The 23,655-nt window shown below is 36.2% G+C and overlaps 1 protein-coding gene across 1 annotated transcript in view; it reads right to left on the bottom strand.

Moving 5' to 3' along the window:
• Positions 1-23,655, bottom strand: part of FAT4 (FAT atypical cadherin 4) — a 142,972-nt gene that overhangs the window by 4,303 nt on the left and 115,014 nt on the right. The window contains exons 10-16 of the mRNA XM_048078120.2: positions 16,845-16,949; positions 15,350-15,657; positions 11,930-12,015; positions 10,361-10,540; positions 9,354-9,478; positions 8,009-8,226; positions 3,287-3,548 (exon numbers count right to left, since the gene is read on the bottom strand). Coding sequence (XP_047934077.2) covers positions 3,287-3,548; positions 8,009-8,226; positions 9,354-9,478; positions 10,361-10,540; positions 11,930-12,015; positions 15,350-15,657; positions 16,845-16,949 — 1,284 coding nt within the window. The remainder of the gene's footprint in view (positions 1-3,286; positions 3,549-8,008; positions 8,227-9,353; positions 9,479-10,360; positions 10,541-11,929; positions 12,016-15,349; positions 15,658-16,844; positions 16,950-23,655) is intronic.

Below are 23,655 nucleotides of genomic sequence, written 5' to 3'. Positions count from 1 at the left end.
CCTGCAAAACGTTTTGCAATTCCACTGCTTTGAAAGAACAGGCAAATGTTAGCAGAAACCTACATACAATTCAAAATGTTGCTCTGGCTTTTAAAAATTAGTTAAGCTGCACAGGAGAAGGAACTACTGCCTGATTAGTAAATATGTACCTCAAGTTTGGAAACTGGTAGTATAGTTCAAATGAAGGAAAAACATAATAAGAAATTAAATGAAAAAATGTGTTTTGGGTAAAAACAAGTTGCCCATGCATAAACTCAACTTTGTCACTTGCTGAGCAGATTAGATTTGAGCTTTGCAATGCAAATAGCTACTTTGGTGCCTGTAGCTTGCCTTTCTTACAGATAGGCTCATCAAAGGAAGTCTGAAGAACATTCTCAGATCTTTATTACAAAGTAGTTTCCCCTTAGAGCAAAATTATCTTGCTAAAACATTAAGTAACCATTTTGCCAAAATACTAAGCAATAAGATCTTTGGATTTTGCAGAAACGCTATATTTTCTAAAAATATATCATTAAAGTAACTCAATTAATTTTCAATTCATAGACCCATTTCATTCGAGCTAAATGAATGGCTCCACTTAATTCAGCAAATAAGCCAAGAATTCAAATGGTTACTATAGGGAAATATCTATTCTAATAGTATTTAATATATTTCAAATGAATTTGAACAAATATTTCCTCTAATGACTTCATTCAATATATGTGAATGTTTTCCTTTTCTAATTTTCCCATATTTCTATAACTTCTTATCATCCACATGTAGAGAAACCTGTTCACAGCTGGCTTGGCTGTGCTAACAAAAAACATTAGCTATGATTTCCCTTGTGTTCTTTCCAATTTACCCTTTCAGAGCTGAAGTTGCCTGTTGTGTTTCAGCTAAGCCTCCTGTCTTACAGTGCTAAGGAAGGGCGCTGCTCATGGCAATACTTGTATGCCTCTGAATCAAAAGGGAGCTTTTCCCAAACTTCCCATAGCTTAGTTGTAGTGCTACCCTGCCAGAGGTGACGCAGAGTTTCAGCGCCGCAATAGCCCACAGAGATGGATTATCCCTGGCCTTTGTGCAGTTGTGTGTGAAGTCTTTTGCCAGCCTAATAATTCTCTGTGTTCCTAAGAGTTAATCCTTTCTGCAAGGGTTTTAGAATAGTACAACCTAACACTGACCTCTGCTCAGAGCTGTGACAAAATGGTATGCACAGATTTGACTGCAAATTATACTCCCAGGTATAACATGTGCGATTGCTGTAAGAAACACGTTTCTTTCTCCTTAACTGCTGAGGGATGGTCCTTGGGATACTATTCACAGTGCCAGGTTTACAGAAAAGTAATATTTAAGACCAAATTTATCAGCTATTATGCTTCAGAAATAATCTACAAGGAGCAGGAAAGTGCCGCTACTCAGTTCTGAAGCACTGCATTTGAGTGAAACAATAAAAAGGAGCAAATATTCCATGCATCATTAGTGTCAGAGGAAGTTTAATTTCTGCAAATGTACTTTGTGAATGAGAGAATAGCCACTATGAATAGTAAGTTCATGAATAGTTGTGGAAATCTCCATAAAAATAGCTAATGCAGAGTTAAAAGTTATGAATATTGACTGTCTTGAAAAAGCAAATATACTCGAGTTGTATGAGGTGCTGTTATAGATTTATAAGCTCCAAAGGATGTTGTTTTAAAATTTGAACGCTTTCTTATGTCAGAAATGAAATATGAGTGGGTATCAACGTAAAATAAGTTTTGCTCAGAGATGCAAGTCATATAGTGTAAAGGGACATGAAAGTCCAAGGACTTTTTTGTAAGCAAGCATGTTATTTCTGTATTATTTCCATTTTGAAAGAGCTGTATTTTCTTTCAGCATTACTTATATTTTCATTTTCTCCTGTTTTCACATTCCCAAATAAAGAGGAAATTGAGGATTTAAGTTCACTTTGAAGACCAAGCAAAATGGAGGATTAGCTTGCCTCATGCTTGGTGGTCCCTTTCAGCAGTGACGTGACACACAGCAACTGGGATTTTGTCAGGTCTACCCAGGTTTGAAAACATTGGATATCCCAGCTTCACAGCCCGGGAATCATCACCCATGTATGTTTTTGTCTGCCTTTAACAGTGCTTCAGATATTTTTGACCATCTGAGTTCATGCAGAGTTTTATGTCTCCCCCTTGTAAATCCTTGGTATGTCGTACACATTGTAATCCAGTATTAAAAAAAACATCATATGAATATGAGATTTTGGATTATACTATCATAGTGGAAGGCAGACAATCATAACTTGTCTGCTGCTGCATTAGACAGTGAGAACTTAGTGTCCTCAATTTTCTTTGTTCCAGCTTTCTTAAAAGCCTCTTTGGCTTTTCCATGCATACACTGCTCATAAAACATACATGTAAAAAGGGTAAAGGTAAGCATAGCATTCATATGATTTCATACCCCATTTCAAACCAGCTCACAATACACAAATGTGACGTGTGAATTTGCAGCTTTCAAAGTTACTTTATCTGGTCGCATTTCTTATAGTCAGGACAATCTTTTAATATAAAAAACTTTGTGAAACCTATGCCTGCATTGTCTGGAATATCTCACAGTTTCCAGCTAAAATCACTTCCATCTTTACTTATTACTGGGGGAATAATATCAAATATATGTTATCTACATCTTTTGCCAGGGTCTAAGACAGTTGTTTTAACTCTTAAGGGAGACTGATTTACTGATTTTACAGCTAGATGCTGGTCAGAGGGTGGTTCTTTATTGTCCTTGGTTTCTGTTGCTCAGAAATAAATCCTATTCTTCATCTGACAGCAGGATAAAGGAGGAGGAAGTTGGAGTTTCAGAAAATATTTTAATCATATTAATAACAGGCTAAATCCTGCAGTATTTACCAAACCCCTACAGAGACAAAGTTCTCATTTAGAATTTTTGCCTCAGTAGGTTTGCCTTGATTTTCCAGATTCTGACCCAGGTAGAGAATAGGTCCTTTCTTCTCCATTAACATAACAAAATCATTACAACTCATTTGCAGACAAGCAAGCAAACCCTAACCCTGCCTCCAACAAGATCTGCAGATGGAATGCTGTCTTTTCAAAATAACAAGGCTGCAGTGTATATTAAAGGAACAAAAATTTGCAATCCTTACTCATTCAAATTGCAATTTTCCTGGCAAAGTGTGGAAGTATATTAGTTACTGATAAAGAATTACAGTACTTTCTGCAACCTTTAAGCAAACAAGACACCCTTTGTCTGCTCATATGTGCTCATGTGCAGTATATTTAAAAAAGAATTCAAAAAATAATACCTGCAACTGTGCTCTTGAAAGGTTGGCTTGGTGGGATTCCTCCCAAAGAAATTGTAAGAACATTTAGTCCACCAAAATCTTGCGTGGTATGGAGAATGTCTCGGCTATGAGTCTTGTCGACCGACAGGATAGTGATAGAGCCATTCTTCTCAATGAGTACAGAATGCCACTGGCCATCCGCAGTGTACACTTCTGGGATATTTCTCTCCACCTTCCCAGCAATTCCAGCATCAGATACGTAATGCACCTTCCCACTTTTTATCTGGTCAGAAAAAAAAAGCAAAATGCATCATTTTAAAAGATAGTTACAGACTACTTTCTGCTCCTATATACACATAAGCAACGTAATGCCTACTCAGTACAGTTACACATGGCTTTGGTTCTAGTAAGAAGCTTGGGTGTATTTTTCCCCAAACAACCGTTTTATATTAAAAATGCATTAGTTATTTAGCACTAAAAATTTGGCTGCAATTAATTTCATTACTGCATCTGTAGAAAACTTAGAATTGCCATCCACTCATTCTTCAGCTACTCTCGTAAGAGGAGAACCTATTGAGAACCCAGCTGTAGGGCGTGCGCATGACAGAACATTTTAACCAATAAAAGACAAACTCTTCCTTCTCCATCAATGCAAGTGGAGAAAATGCTCTGCAGAATGAACAGATGCTGTCCTTGTCCCAAAAGCTTGCATCTAGTTTTCATTATGACACAATATGTATATCAGGATTTGAGCAAGATTCCAATTTCCTAACTGTTTGCTGCTAACTTGCATTTTGCAGAAAAATATTTGTATTTTAAAAATATTTCTAAAGAGTTGTAAAGTATATTATTTTGTGTGCATTTTCAAATGGTGCTTTCTCAGGCAAACTGATTTTAAACTTGCGAGCTATTAGAAAAAAAAACACATTATTATATCCATGATTTTCTTTTTTTTTTTTTTTGCTTTTTCTTTGCAATAAATTCCACACTTGTGTGGCAGGATTTTAAACCTCTTATCAGCTCAGTATTAAACGATCCCAAAATGAGATTTAAGATAAAGGACACAAGTTTCTCAAATACCGTCTAAGAGTTGGGCATGTCAGCTGACCTCCTAAGGGCTGTACAAGCTTGTAAGCTTTATGCAAGTTCATAAGATGGTTCTGAAATTTGTTGCAGATTTTCTTCCATACTCATCTCTGTTACTCTGCACATTGCTCATAAGCGTTAAATAAAACAACTCCTTGCCCTTCTGTGTTCCTCGCTGTGATCTGCAACAAGAGCGTGCAGAACGTGCACATGCATTGTCCAGGAGAGGTCAGAGACAGTGGTTTGTTGAAAGCTCTATAAGCCTTGCACGCTTTGTTCCAGGAAAAATAATGTTCACCTGGGAAGAACTGTGAGGTGACACACCAACTACAAGAATGCTCTTCCAGCTTCCAGAAACTGTTAAATGCTCTGGATTTAGTTCTTTAGTGATGCAACCTTTGCTCATACAGATCAGCTTTAAGATGGATGTAAGACCACGCTCATGTCCGGGCCAAATGTATCTAGCACGTATTCCGTTTGGATCAAGAAAAGCAATGGTTAATATATGCACGCACTGTGCTTATACCTGCCATAATTTGGTTTATTTGAAGATGGACTATTTGGGAACTCAGTGATAAAATTCCCTCTCAAAGACAAGATGCTTTTTGGTATTAGCAAACAGAGGTGGCAGACATCTAAATTATCACACAGCCCAAAGAAAACCCTGTATTTGGAAATGCAGTCACACAGACGATCATTATATTTTAAATACCATTTGCCATAATCATAAGTATTTATAAAAAGACTAACTGGGAAGAATATATACATACATTTATGTTTGCAACAGTTAATTGGCTTGTTAGTTTTATTTTGTCTTTTTCACTCCACAAAAGTACTGTCTTGTGTTTTGGTCTTCATATAAACAAAAAGGAAAATACCATATCAGACAATATCCTCTAAGCTTACGGAAGGACGAAGCACAGACTAATATCTTCTAATTCCATATTAGAGAAGAATTGTATTACTATTTACCTGCCACCAACTGATAATTTCCATACTGATTTATGACTTTAAAGTGCTATTTCTGTTTCTTTCAAACTGCATGCGACTAATGCTCATAAATATTATAGCAGTGGTTTTTACAAAATAAAATTTCCAGAGACAAGACTGGTCCATGTCTTCTTTGACAAGGAAAAAATAATGAATGTTCTTCTTGGTTCCTTGAAGTACAAAGTATTTCTAAATTTGAAACAAATGCTGATGCTGACAATATTGAATAACACTCATTTCTAGGTTTTAAATAAATGGTGAGCAACTGGTAAGTAGGCTATAATGAAAAGAAGAGCCACTAAAGAGAACGTATTTCTAACTATAAGAATGATTCAACTTTACTAATATTCTGAATCTCCTTTACTGAGCAAATTGCTTCTTATTTGTCTTAAATCTGAGCACTACCCTTTACGGATTTATAGCCCACTGGATAAGATATTGTTGAAATGAGCTATGTTCTGATTTATTTCTGCAACTCAATATGTGCATATGTTAGCATATATAGGCAATGTGTAATCCACATTCTCTATTCATACAATTCATAGATCTTAGAGGTACATTATGTGAATCCAATCTGATTTTAGATGCGATTTTCAGCCAGGTAATTTCACTTTTAACCAGCTGTATTTTTGCCCTTATTTCCAATTGAATTAGTTGTAGCATGCATTATTTGTTAGAAAATATGCTGTGACAAAGAGCTTTACTAATAAAGAAACCCCTGCCTTTTTCCTTTTTGTGCTTTTTTGAGGGGCACTTTCCATCTGAATTTGACTATTGCTTAATTTAATCTGCTAGTTTTTTTCATTTTTCCTAGATTAAGGAGCTCTTTATATCATAAATAAGACCCCTTTTCTCCAGGTTGAGGTTTTTTTAGAGGGAGGTTACATCCATCATTTAATGAATCAGTTGCTTGCAATCTCAGTGGGTCTAATTTATTACCATTTCTCTAATTTTATCCCAATCCCAGCTGTACCAAACTCAGCTGACTGCAGATGAAAAATGTGAAGGCATGGAGGTAGTCACAGAGTGTATAGCTTTTCTCTAGCTCAATTTTATATTAAAACCACATGCAGGTATTCTCTGAACGCTTAAACTTTGGATAACAAGCATATTAAAATACCCCAAAATCAGGTTAAGAAACTGTCTATTTTGAAGCTGGACAAAAGAGTTATAAACAGAAGTTCCTAAAACTCATCTTCTGCACTGGGAGTATATTGAGATGCTAGGGAGACCTACGTATGGGCTGGCTTCGCTGACATCCTGAGCCACCACCACGGGAAACCCTGAGTGTGAGCAGTGGTGCAGGAGCTGTGCTGTACTAACTACAGTGAAACAGACCTTCTGTTTTATTAACTAGCATCATCTGGGGACTTTTTGGCAACAGGCGGTACACTGAAGTTACCTCTCCTTCCTTAAAGGACTGCATCTGTTACTAGGCGAACCTCTGCTCTTTGCCTTTGTGCAGCTGGAGCTAGGACTTGACACTCTCCACTTGCTTGTATAACTACACCAGTATTAACAATAATAAGAGTGTTTGCATGAACACACCAATAGTGCTTTCAGCCAGGAAAGGCAACTCTCTTTTTCTCTTGTTTTTTGTTTTGTTTTGTTTTTAATTAAAGCTTGAGAGCTGACATGGCAAAGTCTACGACAGAGAAAAAGGTAGTATTTGTGTTCTTTATTTTTAACTCCAGAACACAAAATAATTAGATATTATCAGCTAATATGACTGTGGCAGAAACTTCCTATCAAATGACATGGTAAAAGCATATGCCAATGAACTACGGGAGACTTGCTTCTTAAAAGCAGACGGTGTGACGGAAAAGCTCTGTACCTCTGATCAGCACAGGATTTGGGCAGGTGGACAATATCAACGGGACTGAAGCTTAGAAAGTGTGAATTTCTGCATGAGTTTCTTTAAAAGTCAGGGAAAAAAAACTTGGAAAGCATTACAGCAGTCAAGGAAACTTGGAGCTTACACCAACCCAATAAAGGGGCTTGCCAACATCACTGCTGTACTCATTTAGAGTTATGAGTAAATGGACTGAGTCATAGCCAGGAACTGAACCATCTCTTTCTCTTGAGAAAGGTAACTTCTGCAGCAATAAACTCTTGGGAAAGAAAACTGTGTGGCATTTGAAGCATTAATTCAGCTACGTATCTCAAAATAATTTGATATTGGCATTGCTCTGTGGGTAACCTCATGAATTCAAGTTATCCCTTACTTCCTAGTTTGATATGCATGAGCCACATTAGTAGGAATTCATGAAAACTTTTTGGCAATTGTTTGCTAGCTTAAGGAGGGTCCGGGTTTGAGGTCTGAAAAATCAGAAGATAAAAGGCCAATAATGAAATGATTTGATCTGTAGAGTGTAACTTAATGATGATAACAAATATGGCAATATGTAGCATTCCTGCTGCCTTAAAAGTCACTATTTGGAGTCTGGACAAAACTGATTAGATACAAAGCCATCAAGATCTTCTGATACCTTGGCAAATAGCAAGGGAATTGTTGAGAAGATTAATGATACTGGAGCAGTGCCTAGCTTTAGTTAAAGACCTAGTATTTTAGAAAGGAAACAGCAAGAGTAATGGAAAAATGTGATTTTGATCACTATGCATGAGGCAGTCCAATCAAATCAAACTCAGCATTAGCTGTAATCTTACCTTCACGGTAGTGAAGTTGCTGCTTTCCTGGATGTGAACTAAAATCCCATTCTCGCTTCTTGTCCTGAATTTCACTTCCAAGCGGTCCACATTCAGGGGTCGTGGGCTGGCACCTCTAGCACTGTGTCTCATCATGTATTCACGTTTCTTGTTTGGGCTCATGTGGTAGTCAAGTCGTCCTTTGCCTTCCAGCGATAAGGCAGTGTCAGCAGTAATATCTGGGACAAGGACAGGGAAACACTGAGTATGCAGCTCATTGCAGCTATAGTACAGTGATCATCTTCCTGATAACAACCATTTTCTTCAGGGAGGAGATCAAGTTCAGAGCAGGTCAGTGGGGAGAGCAGGAGTGAATGGCAATTTCACCCCCTCTGTTCTTTGGCTTGAACCAGAATGTGTGTTTGAGAGTGGGAGTGTGCTAGTAATTTACTGCTGGTATCAGTCAATAGTAAATTAAAACTCACTAGGGAACAAGTGAGGGAGTAGGGAAAAAAATTTGGCTCTTGGAACTGTAATTCCTTCCCAGGGATGTTACTATTTCCATTACTGCAAGCAGGGTTTCATGATATATTGAACTCTAAGCTCTTCAGGGCAGAGATAATGACTTTCTATTTGTGGTGGCATAAAACAAATAAAAAATGGCAGAGCATTGACTACCAAATGCTGTTAAAATTATGGTAAAATTCTTCTGTAAACTGGCACAATAAAAGCACATAAATCAGCTAAACAATAATGGGACATGTAAGAAAACAAAGCCCAGCCATTATATTACAACTATACGGAAATAAATCACTTTGCTCTCCTAGACAATCCTGTACTGATTTACAGAGCTATCCATACTGAAGTTAATAATCCCATTGCATTTACTTACATTTGCCATACTTTCATGCACATAATCTGACAGTCATTTGATAAAAAGGCCTACAGTTCAGAGAAGCCATAAGCACATAGTGTTTATGCAAAGGGAAGACTTCTCCCTTACGCTCTTACCTCCCCACAAAACAAAAATCCCTCCCTACGGGATAGCTTTATTTTGGTTAGTGATTACACCCTATTGGAAGCAGTAGTTTTAAATGAGTGCAAGTTACCTGAAATGTGATATACAGACATGTACAGACATGGAAACATAATATATGCAACTTGATGCTATTTTTAACTCATGAAAGGACAATAGTTCGTTGTAGAATTTTCCTTCATAATTATTTAAGAGGCAGGCATGTTACTTGTTTTCATGATTTCATAAAATTCATTACCCTGTGCCCCTGAACAGAAACTCTTAACAGCAATCAGTTCAACCATATAGTTAGGTGTAGATTAAAAAGAAAGAGTGAAACCCTCTCCATACATTTTTCACAGTGCTTTCCCGTCAGTCCATCTTTGCAGTGGCACTGCTGCCATGACCAGTGATCAATGCAAGTGCCACCATGTTGGCAGGGGCTAGTTGTACAAGCACCTTCTAACCGGGGACATCTGAAACAAATCAGAGAAGAAGATACTGAAGTACGTGCATACAAACAAGCAGAGCAAGTGTGCTGGAAAGGGTCATGTGTTTGAATGATATTCCCTTTCTTTCCCCCAGAGGTGCAAAAACTGAGAGGCTTTTCTCCTTGGACAGCTGATGTTTCTAAACAGATCCCAACTTTCAGCATCAAGTTATAACAGCCTTATGAAAGAGAAAGGAATTTAGAGACAGTAAAATTCCTATCTTCCATTATGCAAGAGATGAATAAACTCTTTTAGGTGCCTTTTTACACTGCAGACTTCCGGAGACTTCATATCACAAAGAACAGTGCAAACTTGGGGGTCAAAAGAGGAAGGGTGAGCCAGTGAATTTGGATATAAGACTGACATTATTGCTACAACTGTGGCTTTGAACAGTGAGACGGAAAAACAATAGAATCAAATAGTTGATCATTTCTGAAAGACCACTCAGAGGATATGAGGGAAATTCAGTGATACTTGAGAGGCAAAGTGATAGAACAGACATTGTGAATTAAAAAGAAATAAGAGGGAGTAGAGGTTCAGTGAACTATATGAGTACTGTCAAACCCAGGTGGAATTTATAAAGAAATCCAATAACAGGGATACTTGATTTCAGCCTGCAAAGCAACATTAATAATAATCAGCAACAGAAATGTAATTATGTTGCTTTTTTGAAATTTCCATAATCTTTTGTGAATTTTTCATCCAAATTCAGTTTCTTCATAAATTTTTCACATTTTATAATAAATTCTACAGCCATTTTTTCACAAGAAATATCTAACGGTGTTTGAATGGAATAGGGCCTGACTTTCATGCTGGCTTCCTATATCGTAAATGCTGTCTATTTGATACCATATATAGCAGACGTACTGATCTAAGATTCCTTGAGCTGCCAAAGCCTGGCTGGGCTCCAGGGGACGTCCGTTGACTGCAAACTCCATTATACAGCCCACAAAATCATGGCTTTCCACCTGTCCTCTCCTTTGAAGGATGGGCTCAACTGACCTGATGCCACCAACGGTAACTCGATTTGGTTGTACATCAAGAGTCCTACAAAAGAGGCAAAAATAAAAGTTTGGCAATACCAGACATAAGACAACAATGACAACAAAGGAGCTGTAACTATTAGCTAAGGTTCGTGGCTAAAGTCCCACTTCCAAAATTTGCATTTTATCTTTAGAAGGGGAGACAGAGAGATGTCTCTATGACATTTAAACTCACACTCAGTTATCGAATGTCAAAATTTCTATTCACTTTACTAAGCAGTGTGCTTGAAAACAAAATGAATAATGATTTTCACTCAATTATGGTTTAAATTATAGATGATATTTAAACAGCTGGAAGATGGATTCATTATTTTACAAATATATAACTCTTTTGCTAGTGGGGAAGCCACCTGTGTCAGGAAATATGACTGTGACTACTGTAAGAAATTAGCAACAATGGTTGGGATTAAAGTTTTTGCTACCTGTAAAGAGGATCTAAAGAAGTGAAGTGCTTCTGAAAAAGGAGCTTTTGAGTTAGTTACGGTAAATAACAACAACAACAAAAAGTTTGCTTTCTGTACTGGCTGATGTTTAAGAAATGAAAGTTGTAAAAAAAGAAATCTGGAAAGTACTAAAAAAAATTGTCAAAGCAATATATATATATATATTTTTAAAGAAAACAGTAATCAGGTAATGATATTTCTTACACCTTCATGAGAAATTATAGGTATATTTTTAAAAAAGAAGACCCAAAATGAACAACACCAGAGTGAAATATACATGCTACTACAGTAATAGCATTTTGAGTCTAAGACTGTTCTGGCAAGGTAGGTAGGGTTCCAAAAGTAAAAGTGGAGTAGGTTTTGTTAAATATTTGTAGCACTAAATATTGTAGAATTTCAAACTATCTAAGAGCAGTAATGTATATTTAAAAGCAATTTCATTATAATGAATAAATTTATGTTTTACTCTCTAATTAAGATTTACAAGTTATCAGTAATTACACATGCCTGATATTCTGATTTGTTAACTTTGTCTGGATTCTTATGTGAAATCTCATACCATTAGGCAAAATGTCTTACCCCCATTTATATCACAGCTTGGACTACCCACAGCTTCTTATGTGGGCTTTTTATGTGTGCCCACAGCCTGGGGACAGAGATGGAGTAGAGAATTGAGAATTTTTGATTAAACTCCTTGTGATGAATAAATCCCATGCACATGGGAATGTGGCTGAGTTGGCAACCAGCAGGACGCATAGAAAATATAAATTGCTTCTACAATGATGGGAGGCATTTCAGACCTTTGCACACCTCCTGAAGGTGTGAAGCTTAGGCATCTATCCCTTCCCAGAGACTAAGCTAAGGGCATGTATATTATTCCAAACTTCTGATTTTAGAGTGTGATTTTTCATTTTACAGAACTAAACCCCACAAAATGAAGAATTATTTACCAGTCAGTGGAAACAGCCACATTGCTAACAGTGCAATAGCCTGGCTCCTGATCCTCAGAGCAGGAATCCACTGTCAGTGATGCTGCCTGCAAAAGCCACACACAAATATGTTGTTTATTGTAAGGGTGTAGTTCCCAATCACATTCAATATTTATGATTAAATATATTATATCAAGAACTTGGCTAGAATGAGCACTTGAGCACAACAGCACTTGTATATTACCATGTCACTCACGATCACAAGGTGCTTCAGAAACACTGACCAACTCCATTCTGCATCACCACAGGGAATACTAAGATGTGGATACTAGCGGAGAAGGAGTTAAGTGACTAGGTCATACAGAGAGAGTTAAACACAAAATTTTAGTTTTGTATTTCTTCTCATTTGCTTGTTTTACTCCTTGAAGCTGCAGTTATTTTGGCTCATACAGCACCCTACTTCTGATCTTAACAGAGAGCTGCTCCCTGCAAACACAAAGGGCATTCTATCAGGGCCTTGACCATGATACTATACATATTGATCCTGAACTTAACGAAAATGTGCCTTACAAGAGCTGCGAGTACAAATACTAGGATCACTGGTTAAAATAATTACCCAACTGGACCTCACTGATAACAGTGAAACATGCAAATACCGCTTGGTGAGCGGGACCAAGCTGACATTCAAAAAAGTGCTGGACATCATTGCTACTGAGAGCAGTCTTCCTCTTTAACTTATTATTGTCTCAAAGCTGTCAATCCCAAGAGAATGGCGTTTTTTTTTTTTTTTACCAGTCATTTACACTCAAGCCAATCACAGCACTTTTAATTGTAATTTCTGTACTAAGAGCCTAACCAAAGCTTTCACTAAAATCATGAAGTAACGCCTGTTAATTTAAAAAGGAGTTTTTATTTTATTCCTTATTTAGCAAAGAATTTTCCTCATGGTGATTTATTAATAACAGATGCACTGCAAAAAAAACCCTGAAGGTTAGTTATTCCCTAAATCGATTTTTTCAGAAAAAATAAACATAATCTCCAAGTTGTACATATCAGCTTCTCACATTTCCACTAGATGTGTGGTACAGTTTTATGGCAAATTTAAATCAAACATTACTTTTTAAAATGCCTGGGTTTCTATTTTGGTTTAGGTTACTCTACAGGAGCTGAGCAAACGGCAATAGCTATCAGTATGCCATTATTGTGCAATGCCTTTTTCTCCTGCCTGCAGTGAAGTTCACGAACAATGTCTTGCTGGAATCCCAACAGATTCTCCATGCTATTTCCAAATACATACCGCAAGCTGACACACTGTATTGACCAAATGCATTCATAGCTCTCAGCCCTAAATCATGTTCTGCAGTATGCCTAAATTGTTCAATTTGCTTTTTTTAATGAAAGCTTATCTTGAATTTCTTTCCATACATAATAAGCAAACTGCTTCTGAGAAATGTCAGTCTGCAGTTCCAAAGCAGATTATTTGCCCTGTATAAATGAAACAATTCATATGAAGAATAATAAACTGACTGGTCTGTATGCCATCATACGCATACATATTTTCCTTCAGAGCTTCAACAACAAAAAATGAAATGAGTTTTTTGTTCTTAGCTCAATCAGTGTAATCTCCCTAACTTACATCGCTATGCACTGTGAAAGCCAAGCTGCAACCCCAGCTGAAGAGCTAGATATTTGAGAATATATTTTACTTGGACCAGAGTTCATACAATTTATTTTCTAATGTTAGTCAAATGTTCCTGCTTGTTACTTAAGCATTACTCTACGGTTACCTTGCTGCATTATGAGGCTTTCTATCCTGTCACTCTGCAATATCTCAGGACTGACAACTTAATGATTTTACCAGTTTCCGATAAAATCCCACTGTGCTGTAGGAAATGACAGATCTGGAACCCTGATGGGGGGGCTATTTTATACTGTTTTGGACACCTGGGAGACATTTTTCCTGCAGCAGAAATATCTAAGACAAAGGTGATTCTACTTGCATACTGTGTTTGTAAACAGCTGACATTAATGGGATGGTTGAAACTTAAAACTCACACAGAAGTATAGGTTGTATTAAATGCTTGCTTTCAGTCTGAAACATTCATAACTGAAATTTTCTTTAAATAGTCTTTTTCATGTTCTCTCTTCTGTAGTCTAGCCCTCTGGCATATCCACAAGTAAAATATTTTTTCTGTTTGATTTTTTTTTCTTAAGTGTATTTCATTTATTTGTTGCAATTTTTAAGGTGGGCTTCTATGCTTAGCCATGTCAATCATATTGATAGATATACCACATTAATGTAGTTGCTAAAATGTGAATCTGGTGCCTTTCAAGATTTAAGTGCATCTTTGAGTATAACCATTTGGAAGCTGAGAGGCAAATTATTAAGTATCTGATATTAAGGTACATTAAAACAACATCATAACTCAACATCACAATTATCTTTCATCTTATTTGGATATATAATTCTGGCTTGACATATAAAACAAAACATGAGCCCCAACCATATATTATTCTTATGTGACTTTAATTTCAAAGATGGGAAGAATATGAGATTCCATATATGTTGGCCATATCTGCTTGAAAAGGGAGCTGTTGGGCAAGAGCTACTGATTATGGATGGCAAATATATTTTGTTTCATTTCTAACTCAAACACTGTGGAGTCAAAAAGCTTGGCTTGAACTCAAGGAGCATTTGGTTTATGTTCTGCTTTGGAAATATTAAAAAATGAGAAAAGAAGAATAGAAAATATTTAATGGAAAAATACAAAGGCAGGCGAAGGGTCAAGGTACCAGACATACGGCAATCGATTGTCCCTGTATAGTTTTGGGCAAAATTCATTCCCTCTGGGAGGACTGGAGTGAAGTAACTCCCTTATTTTCTCTCAGAAAAACTCTCACAATGTAACAACTTTAAAATCTTTGCATTATTTTACAGGGTTTAAAGAAAGAAAAAAAAAAAAGGTTTTTAGTCTGATGAGATTTGCAAAATTTCTGAACTAGCTTAAGGAGGTCAGAGATGGAATTTTATGTTCGCCTGTTTCTACTAACCAAATGTTAAGGTAATTTTGAAGGGTTTTGTAGTTACTATAGTTAATTAGCTTTCCCTAATATCATTCCCGTAATCTGCATCAGTTAATTAGCCTCATGTGCAGTAATTTACTTCATTAATTATTCCTGGTTCTCGTTTTTCACATTTAGAATGCAGGGCATTGCACATGTTTTTTTAATTATTTTTTATGATCATGATACTAAACAAACCATTATAGGCATTTGAGTCAGTTGGAGTAGGACAGGAATGAGGGATTTTTATTTTTTCCCCAAAGTTGGGGGTTCTGCTAGTAAATGCAACGTTACTAATTTTATGTTCCTCTGAGTTCATGTGGAAGCCAAAGTGACTTGGCTGAACCTGTCTTAAATACCCATTTTAGCATTTCTTACCATTCCAGCCCTCCGGGCAATAACTGTGTGAAATTGTCCATCAGACACCTTCTTAGCTGTGGTAAGCTTGTATGTGCCGCTGCCAAGATTGTAGGAGAATCTCATCCTTCCTTCTGTTATTTCCAGAGCCAGAAATTCTGCCCGCTCTCCAGTTTGGTTATCATAGTTATATAACATTAAGGCATTACTTTTTATAGTGGAAAACTTTATATAGATGTAATTATTGTTTGGATCCATACTGGGAAACTCCATATATGACAGCTCTTCAAATCCATAACTATTCAGCTCACAATGATTCCCAAAAACACCTGTAAAATAAAAAATAAAATCTGGTAGCAGGTAGTTGGTTTTTTTTTTTCCTTCTAAGTATACTCCCAGAAACGAAGTATTAATGTGCTCTAGACAGGATTATAATACACGGGCTCTTTAAAAAGCCTCTAATGTATGATTAAAAATATGCTACCTAAACAGAAGAGTCTTATTACCCATAGGTAGGTGTTGAAGTTTACTTGTTTAAACTTAATAATTAACTTACAAATGACAACTAAGTGTATTGAAAAACAAGATTCACTACACTGAGCCTCTACGGTTTCTTAAGAAAGTAGGGGAAAAAAAGTTTGATAACTATATCAAAAAGAGTTATTAATTATCATCAGGCATTTGTTAACCCAAATACAGAAACAAATTTTCAACTTGCACTGATTTTTCTCTGTGTAGATGTTATATGAACTATTTCTCAATCAGCAATTCTAACTTAAGCCATCCATTTCTGATACTTATGATATAAACACATGTGATAAAAATGTTATGCCTTCTCAGTATCTTTGTTGATCTTAATATTTATATATTTCTTTTCAGATCTCTCTGTCACAATTTCCTTTGACTTTTATTTTTACTGCAGTGACAATGGGAAAACAATTTATGAATATTAGTTGTATTTACAATGGACTATGACTATAAATATAGGAAATGAATAAACTCCAAAAAATGTAAAACGTGGAAAGCAGAATGAAGAATTTATTCTACGTGTTAGTAGAAAACCATATTCAAAGCTATTTATGACATGTATGCTTTTCTATACGAACAATGACAATTCTGGGTGAATTTGTATTCAGAACCAATCTTGCTGCAATTACATCAAGATACCTTAAAATATCGATGTTGTTTTATGTCTTTATTGGGTTCATTCCACAAAACAAATCTGGGATAATTAAATTCTAATAATTATTGAACTATTTTGGCAGTACTACATGCTTCTCCAGTTCTCGGAATTGTGTGCTGGTTTTGGAACTCAAAACTTTATTAACATGCAATAAAGTGAAAGGGCAAGTACTTATGTGGACTAATAAAGCTGTTCTGACTGAGTCAAGTTCTCTTAATGTAAACAGGACAGGGATCCATATACATATATCCATCAGTTTCATATAGGTAAACATAAATAGCATGCTTGAGAATTATTAATAGGGGAAGGGAAGATAAAGAAAAGCATACTCACCGAAGGGGCAATGGCAGTAGTACCCCTCCACACTGCTCTGGCAGGACCCACCATTGAAACAGGGGTTGCATTCACAGTAATTGACAGTGGAGTCACACGTTTTCCCTGTGATCAAGGAACAAAAGTAATTTCCAGGTCAGAATAATCAGGTCAATAGCAAAGCAAGGGTTGTATTAGAATAACGAAAGGAGGGATCATTTGGGGTTTAGGGAGGGATGGAGAAATGGAAACACAGACATTGTCCCAGCCATGTCATGGGCATACTGACCAACCCAGATAAATTTTCAAGTGTTTCACTATAATTATCTCATATAGGTAGTGTATTGCTTTTTATTAACTGGTGTCCATACAAGAGAGATCATGAAATGAAAAGAGATGCTGTACTAAAACAAAAAGTGCTGTGTTTTTTTTTCCCCCTATTGAATGCAATGTACTCAGCGTGAAGGGGATCGAGGGTAAGGACAGCCCTTGCTGGAACCTGTATGAACACAGCAGGGCAAACACAGGCTGCTATTGTACATTATATGATATTTCTTTTTCCTCATCAATTACAACCTCCTTCCTGACTTAGAGGGACCACAGTCCTCTGGAGCTAAAACATGTTACCCTGGATACACGTGCCTTTTCTAAGCAGGCATTGTCACATGTGGTAGATATTATTCACTAGAGAATATACTGAAATCACATAATTCATTTCAACAAGGAAGGGAACCAAGAGAAGAAGTGAAGATTTTAACAGATGCTGAATACTGACAAGGGGATTCTTTGTACAAAACTAAGATTTTCTTTGTCTGGAAACATTAACTACAAAAGTGTTTTGTCTTCACTTCTCAGTTTTTCATTGCTCAGCTTTTACCAGTTTGGCAGCACTTCCACTATATGCCACCCTTGGTACCTGCCTTGCTTTCTGCCTGCACTGCCAGCCTTCACCACCTATTCAGCAAAAACTTGAAAGTGTCGTCATGTTTTTCATTCATATTTCTCTGCAAAAAATTTGTAAAAGCAGACGTGCTTTTTTAAATCTCTCCTTGAACTTCATTTAGGCCCACTTTACAAAGGGTAAGACTTCTGTATGCTTCTTCTTGCATAGATAATTAATTATTTTATTCCTTGCACCATACAAGCATAAAGTATGTTTAAGTTAGAAGTACCACATGAACTTGCATAGAGGCTGTCTGTCCTTTTGTGTCACATATATTTTATAATTCTTACATGGCACATGACAGCAATGCACAGTATTATGCAGTCCTCAGGCTTTAGAAGATTGCTGGTCTCTAAAACTGAATAAAAATAGGACTGTGCTATATTAACTCTGCTGGCGTTTTTAGCCTTATCTCCTAATTAGAAAACATCCTTTTTCTGCACTTTTCTGTTTAAGCTAAAGAAGTTTAGAGACTGTTCTTTCGTGTGAGCAGGAGCCCTCCCTGTGTGACTGCAAACAGGACGGAAACGGAGCATTGGAGAATTCCTGTGGTTAACATGTAACTCGTAGATTCACCATAAATCCAGGAAACATTTCCAGTGTCTGTATCTAATTATGCTCTGGGGGTATTTATTTGTATTTTATTGTCTAATGGGCATGACTGAAGGATGAGCTAATTTTTTATGTTAGATTTTGATATTTTCTTTATTTAAAATGCATGACACATAACATTGATCTTTGACTTAGCGAAGAGAACATCTAGCAAGAATGAGACTGAGATGCTTAAATTAGCTCAATGACGTTTCTTAGTTTTCAGAAAAAAAATCTAAGATAGCTAATAGGGCTTACTCAGTCTTTTACAATTTGCCCTAAGTCCTCTTCTTTGTAACAGCTCTCTTAAAGCTAGCATATTTGCTGAGTCAGCAACAGAGCATGGATGTTTATTTTATCTGCACATATTTTAACCAGTGAATAACAACATCTTTTTCATATTAAACAACTGTTTGAATAATTCATAAAACTAATAAAAGTGTGTTTGCATTTATTCCAATTGTTTTGACACAGGAGAAGACAAATACTCTGATTAAACAATTCATCAGAGCTATTAAAACTAATATTTATTTAAAATGAAGAAGAAATTTTGGCTATTCTCTGCCATTCACTGAAGTGCTAAAGACCTGGGAAAAAATGTATCTATTTATATTTGGAATAGTGATCCAGCAAAAGATGTCTCTGAAGCTCACTTTTTGTCTTTAAATGCATGTTAAACATGCTTATTCCAGGAAGCAAGAATCCTTCAGCCAGATACCACTATGGCTGTACCATACGAGGATTTAAACTAAATGTCTGATAAAGCAAGATTATTAGAAAAACATGGTAAATAGATTATGGGAGTTTTAAACTAGAAACTGATAAGTAAGTTAGTAGGTAAACAGTACGATATAATGCCACATATGTACCAGAAGAACAGCAACTTATTTCTATTCAGTATGTAACTCATTCTCATCCAAAAAGATCCTGATATGACCACCCAAAGCTCTTTAGACAGCTATATTTTTTAATATGGACTTAAGATAATTTTCAGTTATACTTTTTCTTTCAAAATCCCAACTCTCCTGAATTACTTTTCCTATGTGCATCCCTCTCCAGGTTAACCTTATCGACCAACTGTCAGCTTCTTCTAAAGAGAGCTGCTGCTAGAAGGCTTCATTTTCTCTTCTCTTCAAAATCCTGAACTTTATCAATTCATTCAAACTTCCTTCTACCTTCAGATCTTCAGTCAGTTCCTCCTCAGACTCCTCTGAGACAGAAACTCTGGTGCTTCCTTTAAGTAAAGGTCCCCATATGTCAAGCTATTATTGGCAGCCTGCATTGGTTAGTCTGCTGAGACTGAGAGTTTCTATCAATTTCTGGTTTTTGGATGGTCCACCAGTGTTCAAATTGCACCTTCTTACTCTTCCGTTTTAATTTAAACTATGTTCCTCCTACATTTTTCCCACTGTTATATTTGCCCAGACTTGATTGGTAGAAGTGGATCTTTCTGGACGTCTGAACAAGGACAAAAGCTCCAGAAATATGGAAAGGTTTAGGCTGGAGGGACCCCAGAGGTCACAATGTCCAACCCCCATTTAAAGCAAGGCAACCTTCCAAGTTAGATCAGGTTACTCAGGGCTTTACCCAGCAGGGTTTTTCGCTTGTTTGGCATGTATTCACTGTTGGGATTCCTCCAGGAAAGTTGCTGTGATACTAGTTAAATTGTACTTGGTCCTGCAGACGTCTACTAAATTTCTACTTTTTTCTTTTAACACCTTGTTCTTCTAGCTCGTACAGCCACCTAAGGTGGGAACATGTCCTACCACTTTCAGTTATCTCCCTTACAGCATGCTATGTTGGCTTTCCAGTATCTTAGTACAAGATATTCCCGTTTAACATCCTAGAACTCCATTGAACACAACTGTGAACAGTTGATTTGAAAAGTATATTTATTCAAGTTTGACCTGGTTGCCTATTTCATGAGTTACAAACACAATAAGGTGTGTAATAAAGGTAAAGGTTTGGGGGGAAAAACTAGCTTGTGCATCTATTGCTTTTCCTGTTCTACCTAAGGTATTATGCTTCTATTTAGATATGATTTTTTTCTGGAGAGGGAAACAAACAAATAAAAATGACTTTCAGAGAATTATGTTTTTCTTGAGAATTGACAGAAACACTAGTTAGTTTGAAGTTTCTCCCCCACAGATAAAGTAAATCATTCAAGAAACCGTACTGTATTGAAGAGGATAAGAAACTGGCAGTATGCACAAAAGCATCTTCACTTGAACCCAAACTTGAAGTTTTACTACTTTGCAAAAAGATGAAGCCAATGATTTTTGTTAAAATCTCATACAACTAGTGCAGTTTTGGATTATGCAGGTCATTTTCCACAGCAGTCTGCTGATTTAAGGTTTACAACATGAATTTAAGAGTACTGTTCTGATAGACCTTTGTCTCACTAAAGCAACGTGCTTTGAAAAATTATGAGGTTTACAAGTTTTCATGGCTTATGTGAATTAATTTTCTAGAAGTATTTTCACAGAGTTGGATTATTATGCACTTCTCAACTGGGGAATCGTTTCATTAGGACAGCATAAAGAAAAAGGCTAATCATATAAGCTTTATTAGTATTTCAGGTTATTAAATCCAATGAGGGGAAGGAAACGTCTCAGACAATGTTTTGTGAACCAGAGACTCCAAACCTGAGCCGTCTCTGGAACTCCAGTTCAGGTAAGTGATGTGGTTAGATGAGTTTGGAGATTTCTTCTCAAACAAAGTATTGAAAGATCCAGGGTATTCATCTTTGTGTCACAAAGGCCTTTCTTGAAGAACACAAATTTTAGGATAACACAGGATAACTGATAACGGACTATCATTTATCATCCATCACCTCAAACTGATGATATCACATGCACAAGCTTATACAAAAATCAAACTTCCTGAGAGCAGTTTTTTTTTTTTTTTAATTGAAAAATGTAAGAGGAACAGATACCAACTGAATGCTCTCGAATTACATTTCAGCTGATTTGAGAGTTTTACTTTTTGTGGTTCTCTATGTCCATCTTTTAAAATGGTTCTGGTATTTTAATCTTGCATTTGAAACAATTTGACAAACCTAAATTCCTTCATCTTAATGAGTCCTGGAAAACAGGAAATGAAGTGTTCAAAGGAAGGGCAGACAACTACTGTAAATCACAAAGTATATTCCTTCTAGAAAGTGATTATTTAAAAAAAAGCACCTGATCATCATTAAGAGATGTAATTATAACAGATTGTTCAAACCCTAATGATGTTGCTCTGAGGTAATCGGTCTTCATAATCCTATTCAGTGAAATGAACTAAATTACCTTTGCAGTGTGATGAAGTGAAATGCAGCTGACAAAACATAATAAATCAAGTAAAGAAACTCTCAATTTTCAGGTAAGCCGTTATAAGGGTCTATAGCTCATGTACTCAAATTTACAGTGAACAAAGTATATCTCAGAAAATACTAATTTCTAATTGTATGCAATACCATGCTTTGTTTTGTTTTTTACAGAACATGCAAATTCAATTATGAGACTATTTTCATTCCAAGAGAAGCAGCAAAATTATGTATGTGATATACTGAATTAAAAATCTGCTATTTTGGCTGTCTCTTTTTTTGTTGAGGCACTCAGGGATTATATTCATAAAGAAACAGTTCCTAGCTTTATTATTACATTCACTATGGCTATCTTTAATCATATATGAATCATGATTAAAATCCCAAACAGCTGTGAAATTTCTCTGTTGGTAGTATAATAATGACATATTCTCTCTGACAAACATTCTCAATCTGTATTCTGATATTTGCAGAACCCATTGAATATTAAATTTGCAGCATATCAAATACATTTCTGCAGACATAAGATGTCTAAATATACTGAATATTAATTGTGATCTTATTAGATAAGCTCTACTGATATTCAACTCCAAAGATATTTTGGTTTTTAATTACACACTTTGGCGCCATTTGTTTTCTGTCTTGACCAATTAATCCCAAGACACTTAAATAATTCTTGATTCTGCAATGACCAACCGATTTTAAAAAGATCTGACTCCCAAATATAAACAGCTGCCTCAGTCGTACTCTATTTCAAAATTATTTGTGTTGACAAGTAGTTTAAGGAAGCTCATATCAGATGCCAGATTTAATTCATACCATGAAAGAAATCAAACACTTCAAATTGTAAGAGTCTCTCACCATATTTTCTTAGTTAAAACATCTTTTTTTTTTTTTTCTTCAAGTGTTTGTCACATGTAGAGCTTTATTTTTAGCTGACATAAGGGGTGAACATTAAGCTTTAATACCAGACAAAATGACCTGGACATTTCTTTAATGCTTCAAATTGTAGGCTAGAGGCATATATTACAGTATGCTGCTAGAGTTAATGAAGTGTTTTGCTTAGTTGCAATATCAAACATATGTCCATTTAACCTCTGGTCTTAATGACCTAAAGAGTTACAAGGGATAGGCGCCCTAGAATTATTTTGCCATGCTCCTGGCAAAATAATTGGATGTACTAATACAACATAAAATAAACTCCTGGATCAGTAACTTAATTAGAACTGCTTGACAATTAACAATTGCTCCTGGCCTGAGGCTCAGTAGTACATTTGTAAGGTTCACACAAAAGATCACATCAGCATCCTCTGTATCACGAGACCTTTCACATCGAACACGTATCAACTGCTGTAGTTGTGCCTTAAATGACATAGTCATGCCTTTGTTTGAAATAGATTAATCTTCTTTGCAATGAAGTAGATGATATCTCCTGTACTAATCTGGCTTAAGAAAAAAACAAAACAAAACAAAAACAAAAAAAGCCAATCCCCTGATTGCTCCACTGGTTACAGACAAGTTTTGGGGGCAATAGTGGCAAGCCCAAATATCCACACTCTAATGAGCACAGCTGTTGTAACCTGGACTGCCCCAGGGCATCTGAGATACAGAAATACACCTTAGAAGAGGTAATGGAAGCTTTATTGTATCTTCTCTAGTTAGGCTCTTTATTATGTCTCTAAAAATTGGCCATAAGCAACAATCAAAATTGTTCAGACCTTTCTTAAAGAACGTACTCACACAAAAATGTTTTAATTTCTTTTGCTGCTATTTGCTGAGGGTGCTCTAAGCACGATAGGAATGGCTGAATGAGATGACCCTGTACCTAAATAAAGTTTAATTGTAAATTGTGTTTTTTATTTGTGTCTGTTTTCCATGCACACAATGAACAGATGATAGAAAGACCATGCTACAACGTACATTTTATCCAAAGATTATGCACAAAAAGGCTGAAGCCTTGCAGTAGTACACCCATTTTGCAACTGGGGTGC

Source organism: Anser cygnoides, chromosome 4 (assembly GCF_040182565.1).
Source record: "Anser cygnoides isolate HZ-2024a breed goose chromosome 4, Taihu_goose_T2T_genome, whole genome shotgun sequence".
NCBI classification, from domain to species: Eukaryota; Metazoa; Chordata; class Aves; order Anseriformes; family Anatidae; genus Anser; species Anser cygnoides.
This window is presented reverse-complemented; position numbering and strand designations above follow the sequence as displayed.